The following is a 7,998-nucleotide window of genomic DNA, read 5'->3' as shown; positions in this document are numbered from 1 at the left end:
TTTAACACCGGGGTAGGCGCTATGCTATCTCAACGTCATGGTTCACCAGCTAAGATGTACCCGTGTGCTTTCTTTTCCCGCAAACTGACCGCCACCGAACGGAACTACGACGTGGGCAACCGTGAACTCCTTGCCATGAAACTAGCGCTAGAGGAATGGCGGCATTGGCTGGAAGGGACCACTCACCCGTTCACCGTCCTAACCGTTCATAAGAACTTGGAGTACCTGCATTCGGCTAAACGTCTAAACCCCAGACAAGCCAGGTGGGCGTTGTTCTTCACAAGATTTCGGTTCACTGTCACATACAGCCTGGGTTCCAAGAACACTAAAGCCAACACTCTCTCACGCCAAACCGAGGAAACAGTCCAAGCCACCGCTAATGACACTATCCTTCCTGAAAGCCTTAGCGTGGCACCTGTACAGTGGGATATCATGACCGAGATCGAACATATGAACCTCCAAGATCCACCGCCTCCCGAATGCCCTGCCAACCTCACTTATGTGCCGGAACCCCAACGACAGCGACTGCTCTCTCAGGTACACGTTACACCCAGCTCAGGTCATCCTGGAATCACTGCCACAGTACACCTGCTCAGGAATCGATTCTGGTGGCCCACTATGCTGACCGACAAAACCAAATTCATCCAGAACTGTATCACGTGTAACACTTCCAAATCACCCAGACAGCTCCCGGCCGGCCTGCTAAATCCACTACTGACACCACAACGACCATGGTCTCATATCACCATCGACTTCATCACCGACCTACCCAATTCCCAAGGTAACACCACCATACTCACAATCATAGACCGATTCTCCAAAGCCTGCCGCCTAATTCCTCTACCCAAGCTCCCTACAGCCTTCGAAACCGCCGAATTGCTCTGCAACCAAGTGTTCAGATTCTATGGCCTACCCGAAGATATTGTGTCAGATCGAGGGCCTCAATTCACTTCAAAAGTATGGTCAGCCTCCTTCAAACACCTCAATGTCAACATCAACCTTACATCCGGTTACCATCCGCAATCCATCGGGCAAACAGAACGTCTGAATCAGGAGGTGATTTGATTCCTCAGATCATACTGTCAGCAACAACAATATATCGTGTCAGATCGAGGGCCTCAATTCACTTCCAAAGTATGGTCCGCCTTCTTCAAACACCTCAACGTCAATATCAGCCTTACATCCGGGTACCATCCTCAATCCAACGGGCAAACCGAACGGCTGAATCAGGAAGTGATTCGATTCCTCAGATCCTACTGTCAGCAGCAACAATCGGACTGGAGCAGGTATCTATTTTGGGCAGAATACGCACAGAATTCACTGGTGAAACCAGCCACAGGGATGACCCCGTTCAAGTGCATCCTGGGTTTTCAACCACCATTGTTTCCCTGGTCTGGCGAACCCACCGACCTACCCTCGGTCACAGATTGGTTGCAACACAGCGAGGAGGTCTGGGACCGAGCTCATACCCATCTACTTCACGCTGTCAGACGACGAAAACAACAAGCTAACCGACTTCGACGTCCCAGTCCAGAATACACACCGGGCCAATGGATATGGCTTTCGACTAAAGATCTCCGCCTCCGGTTACCATGTAAAAAGCTCAGTCCCAGGTATGTTGGTCCCTTCAGAATTTCTAGACAAATAACTCCAGTATCATTCCGTTTAGAACTGCCTTCTAATTATCGTATTTCTCCCACATTCCATGTATCACTGCTTAAACCCGCTGGTGGTCCGAAAGGAGAGACGGAGGAGGGAGCCAGGCCGCAGACCTCCCTGCCTATCCTGATTGACGGCGAGGAGGTGTATCGAGTGCACGAGTTGCTAGACTCCAGACGCCGGGGCGGCACCCTCCAGTATCTGGTCGATTGGGAGGGGTTCGGTCCGGAGGAGTGATCTTGGGTCAGAGCTGGAGATATCCTGGACCCCACTCTCACGGAAGAGTTTCACAGGAAGCATCCAGAGAAACCGTCCCCTCGACCTCGTGGAAGACCCCGGCGTCGCCTGCTTCCTCGCGTCAGGAGCCGCTCGCAGGGGGAGGGCTCTGTTACAGTGATTTGCCCTGGCTGTCATTTCCGAGCGTTATACCCGTGTTTGTTTTCTGTGCATCTGATCTTGGACTGTTTCCTGATTCTCTGATTGTTATCTGCCTGCCCCGACTTGGATTGTTTCACCTGGACTCTGTTTGCTAGCCGCCTGCCCCGATCTCTCGCCTGGTTCACGATTCTGTCTCTGCCTTGTCTCTGCTGTTCTGCCTTGCCGGTATTTGACCCTGTATTGTCTGACTATTCTTAATAAAACTGCAAATGGATCCAAACCCTTCTGACGTGTCGCAACAATAGTGGCATATTTGGTTTTCAATCTTACACCTCTGTTTAAGACGGCACATCCAAGGCACTGATATTTCGATCAGGTTCTGGAGCACCCTCCTATCTTCACTAACAAACTGCAAATCCTCCGTACAGAAGTCTACATATAGACAGCCCAGCGCCTTCATAACTTCTAGAAAAATGCAAAAACCTGGACCCTTCCAAAAGCATTTGACTCACAGCTGTTAATGCACTTGGCATACATTTTTATTCAAAGTGATATATATTGCATTGAAAACATGCATTTTTTCAGTTTATGTATTCCCTGGGAAGCTGTGACCTTAGTATTGTACTTTTAGTACTTTTCAAGCTACAGGAACACTGCTAAAGGATCAAGTAATTTAGTATTGCATTACATCTCACCTGCTCCAGGTACGAGTCCTGCCCCTCCAACTCCCCCTACACCTGCGACACCGCCTGCTCCTCCAACGCCTGAACCAAACAAATACATATATACACAGTATATGGTAATCAGCATTTTCTGATTAAATGCATGCAATGGATCTTGTGAATTCTGAAGGTCTTTACATTAACTTAGAATTTCACGCAACTGGGATATAATTTTATATCTGCTTATAGCAGTCAACTTAAGATTTTGACCAATTAATTCCAATATCTGAATGTCTTAGTCTATGTGAACTTCGTTATTGATGCCTGAGTAATCTGTAGCAAAGGTAGTTATATGGATATATTTCAGATGTGGCCAAAGTTGGTCCTGGAGAGCCACAGTCCTGCAGAGGTTTGCTCCAACCTGGATAAAAACTCATTTACCTGCAGCTTTCTAATAACTATTAGACATTGATTAGCTTGTTTAGGTGTGTTTGATTAAGGTTGGAGTGAAACTCTGCAGGACTGTGGCTCTCCAGGGCCGATGTTGGCCACCCCTGGTACAGTATATATGATCTTACCAGGGGCTTTCAGAGGTTTGGCTCCAGGTAACACACCAGTTCCAATTCCAGCTGCTCCAGTGCCACCAGGAAATGGGCCTAAAACAACATGACGAAGAAACATTCAGCATGATTTTGACTTTGGTAAGTTTTTAATGTGTTTTTGTCTTTAATGATGGACTGATCATATTTACCATATCCATATGGGTAAACCCCACCAGGACCTGTAAACACAAAAGTGTACTTTACACTATAGTCAAATATAGGTGCCTATCAAAATGTTTATTTGTTTGTTTATCGTTTCTGTGTAAACTGTATAGAGCAGTGCTTAGCTTTGGGTGCATGTGCATATTTATTACACTTTTCATATGACAGAACTTACACTTCCTGAATTTTACCCAGTGGGAGATTGTATACAATTCTGTTTCGTCATAGGACTATATTTATCTGTTACAACTATGTTTGCTGAGTGTATACATCAGGACTTTTTTACCCTTACACTGAAAGTATTGTGGAGGATGATACTTAATATCAGAGGCATCATGGTACTCTAGACTGCATTATGACATATTAATGTATTTACACAGTACAATATATAGCATAGTTTTACCATAGTGACTTTTATGGTGATTATTATTATTATTTTTAAATATTCCCTTGAAATCACGCAGATGATATGAGGACAGAGAACTTTGTCACAAGTGATTTTACCCTGCCCCTAAGTGGTACAACTAAGTGCACACATTTAAAATATTACCATGGCTTATTTTCTGAACATTTTGCCCTTTCCCTGTAGAGACTGTAAACAACTATAGAGCTTTGGACTGTGAATTTGGTCTTTGATTCTTTTTTTATTTTTATTTTTTTTAATTGGGTGATTCCAAAATAAATGGGGCAAATGTCAAGTTAGTCAGAAAGTAGCTGGGTTTTGACAGGAAATGACAACACCGTGTTAAAGGAAGCCTATTCAACTTCTCTCACAGCTCAGGATGAATGATATATCTGAACCCCAGGACATATAATTCTAGGTAAGTCACACCTCCAATGTCTAATGTTGTATATTGAAGACTTACCAACTCCAGGTTTACACAGTAAAATCCTGAGTGTTAAATTAACACTGCTCGGAGCATATATGGTCCCACTCAAAAAGAGTGTTAAAGTAACACTGAAGCAGTTTTAAAGTTAAAATTAACAGAGGTTTAGATGTTAATGTTTATTGAAAATAATACAATTTGAAGTCACCGTTGTGGAGATAAGTGTTTGCTTTAGTTGGGATCTTGACCCTTGACTTTTTAACATTAGTTTTTCTCTGGTTGCTGTCACTGTGTTTATGAAACACATTTGTTACGGCAAGAAAAACCAAGAGAATATGTGTTCAGATTAAGTTGCCCATTTTTTTGATAATGACATTGTTGTCATGTAGTCGCCAGGTTCACTGATGTCATCAGTGGTAATGTGTAATATAGTTTATGTTACTGATCACAACTGTATTTTAATGAAATAATAGGAAGAGCTTTAAAAACACTTTGCACACCAGTTTAGAACATCTGTGCTGTTTAGACACGCAGACATCAAGAATCAGCATATGAGATTCACATGCTGATTCTTCATGTCTATGAGTGCCAGAATTGAAACCTCATTATGAACCATATTTATAAAAGTCATTTAAGAAGGTTTTTCTCACATTGTTATTTCATATAACTGCAAAAATATAGAAAGCATAAAGCACTAAAGTTTTAGATAAATTTCAATCAGAGACATGACATGATTTTACCATAAGTTCCTTGCCATCACATATGTGTTTAACACACAATAGTGCCAGCCAAAGAAAAGCTTACGGCGATTTCGCAAAACCTGTCGGCGAGTGAAAAATCAGGCTAAAATCGTGCAGTGTGAACTCGGCATAAGTGTGTTTACATCATGTTGAGAAGATGCTGTGTTCAAGGATACCACAGAAATACAATTTGCACCTTTTGTTGTGTGCTAGTCATTTTACCAAGTACTGCTTGTCTAATCTTGGCTTTTATATTCATTGGCTTCTAATCTTCTTTATCATCTTATTTTTCAATTGAGTGCTCAAAATATCACGTTTCTGGGACCATATATGCTCCGAGCAGTGTTAATTTAACACTCTGGATTTTACTGTGTATCAGCGTACATCTACAGTCAGATGAATGCACAAACACAGCCCAACAATGAATACAACCCCTAGTGTGTCCAGCAGTGACCCCATCTGGGTCATTCTCAGGAAACGGTATCTTTTGAGCCCTATGATGACTGACTGATATAATAACATCGCAGATTATAAGGTTTTGATAGATCTAATCTCATAGTGCAGCTTTAGGTTTCCAGGTAAAGCACAATATTACTGTCTTACTGAAGTAGTTCTGATAATTCGCTGTGAGCCCACTATTTCCTAAGTATGTGTCGATTAATGTAGACTGACGCAAGGTTATTTTCATAAACGAAAACTAAAACTAAGACGAAAACGTCATTAGATATGACATTAAGCACAACTTGTCTAGATTTATTTAGTAAAAAGGCTTGACTGCTTAATTTTGGCGTATATTTGTATACTTTTACCATTTAATCAATATCAGCATGCGTTCATTTTGTGTCGCTAGACATTTGCTTCACTAAGGTTAAATTATGTCTTTTTTGTTAAGTCTTTCTTTGGCCTGCGCTCTGGAAGTGATCTGTAAATAATCGTTTTCGTAATCATCACCCCTTGGCAGAAAAATATATGAGCTGTGTGGCGCCGGCGGTTTAGGGAAATAGCCTACCTGTAAATGGCGCATCGGGCACGTGAGGTTATCTGACGGAGAGATGCAAAGCAGTTTAAAGCAGAGTCCTGCATGGGTCCTGTTTGGTAAATGTGCACCAGCAGTACTTAACAGAACACTCGACCCGTTATCCAACAGCAGCACTAATTTAATTCTGTACCAGACCAGACCCGTTTGACAAAGACTGCGAGTCGCGAACCGCACCCGCACTAAATCTATTACATCAGGTAGGCAAAAATTTGTATTTTCTCATGTAACACAAGCAAGCAAACAGGTTGTTCCAATTACTTCGTTTAATAATAAAGAATGTAGTGTAGCACACAGACTTTATAATCATTGTGAAACTGCTGTTTATTTTGCTGCATCGGCAGTTACAGGGTTAATGCGGGAGTTAGTTAGTGTGCTGCGCCTGTGATACATGTGTTCTGCATTCTCATTAAAAGTTAAGACAGAGCATCTTTTGTCTGTATTTCTTCAAACATTACAGTAGACATATTTTGGTTTACAAACTGTATCGTTTCATCAGTTAGTCACGTTAGCATTCGGCTAAAGTATCCACCATTATTGTTTTGTTAAGTGTTTACAGTTTAGCAGCTAAACTTTAGCTGTGGGCACGATTCGCTTGCATAAGTGTTAAACAAAATGTTTTTATGTCATTATTTTAAGAACTGATTGGAGCACTATATCATTGTTTTATGTAAAGGTGCATGCTAGGGTTGCCAGGTTGTCACAACAAAACCCGCCCAATTGCCGCAGGAGAAGGTTCAACACTCTTCAGCAATAAAAAAACAATGTAGCACAATTGTTAGTTTATCTAAACTCATTTTTGCTTATTAGTATGGTTGAACTCAACTGGATCATCAAAGGTCAGCAGCAAAGACATTGGTTAATAAAATGGGATTAGATACATTTGTGTTATTTAACATATTTAATTATTGCAGGTTTGCGTCATATTCTGAGTTTGCATTTCACTGTTTTAATTAATTTTGATGAATACTAAATCTGTTTTTTTGTGAGTGGGATGAATTAATGCACATTCACATTTAGTCTAGAACTACATCATGTTCACACAGCGCACACAACTCCTCTGTACTTCCGATTTCTCCCAATATGGGGACAGGAGACTTGTCAGTCAATAAATGGGAAAACAAAGTAACTGGCATTACATTTTGAAACAGTAACAGATATTTTCTTGTAAATTAAAAAAGTAATGCGTTACTTTACAAGTTACTTGAAAATGGTAGTCTGATTACGTAACTCGCGTTACTTGTAATGTGTTACCCCCAACACTGTTAATGACTACTGGAATTTAGTGGGTTATACTGAAATTAAACTAAACTAATTCCACCTAAATTTTAAGTTTATTGAAACAGAAATATCACTGTTTGTGTCTTTACAAGTTTTGAAGCATTATTGTTCTTATCACAAAGTACAAGAATGCTGAATGTAAAAATAAAGGTGTGGTAAAAATATATTTGGTAGCTCAGGCTGTTATTACCCACTCCAACACTGACTTTCGGCCGCACAACAGGGTTGGCACAAAACATAATAATTTCAAAGGTTTTCTATTATAGTGTGTGATCAAAAAAAAAAAATATCACACTGACAAATGGCACAGCATCCTGAGAATGATCCATCAACAAACAGATGATGAACAACAGACTCTGAATGGGTCTCAACATACAACTGAAGTCTAATACACAGAAGACTTGGAATCAGGGTCCAAAATTAACTTTTAGCTTCACCTGCCAATGCATGGTGAAGTAGGAAAAAAAAGAAGGACCATAAACTGATACAAGATAGATGTGTTATTATTCCACTGGGGTTGTTCATGACAGATATGTCTGTCTTTGATTGGAGTTTAACTATATACACCGCTCAAAAAACTTAAAGAGCAGGTCATATGGGTTTTTGAAAAATATCTCTTTTGCAGTTTATAACGTAGCTATCCTTAAATGA

At 41.0% G+C, this 7,998-nt stretch overlaps 1 protein-coding gene across 1 annotated transcript in view; it reads right to left on the bottom strand.

Annotated features, from left to right (window-relative positions):
- The window catches only part of elna (elastin a), an 86,732-nt gene that overhangs the window by 9,314 nt on the left and 69,420 nt on the right, over positions 1–7,998 (bottom strand). The window contains exons 40-42 of the mRNA XM_016485605.1: positions 3,451–3,480; positions 3,278–3,355; positions 2,733–2,801 (exon numbers count right to left, since the gene is read on the bottom strand). Of these exons, the coding sequence (XP_016341091.1) occupies positions 2,733–2,801; positions 3,278–3,355; positions 3,451–3,480 (177 nt within the window). The remainder of the gene's footprint in view (positions 1–2,732; positions 2,802–3,277; positions 3,356–3,450; positions 3,481–7,998) is intronic.

The sequence above is a fragment of the Sinocyclocheilus anshuiensis genome, unplaced genomic scaffold (genome assembly GCF_001515605.1).
Source record: "Sinocyclocheilus anshuiensis isolate Anshui unplaced genomic scaffold, SAMN03320099.WGS_v1.1 scaffold501, whole genome shotgun sequence".
NCBI lineage: Eukaryota > Metazoa > Chordata > Actinopteri > Cypriniformes > Cyprinidae > Sinocyclocheilus > Sinocyclocheilus anshuiensis.
Note: the sequence above shows the minus strand (reverse complement) of the source record. Positions and strands in the feature narration are given on the sequence as shown.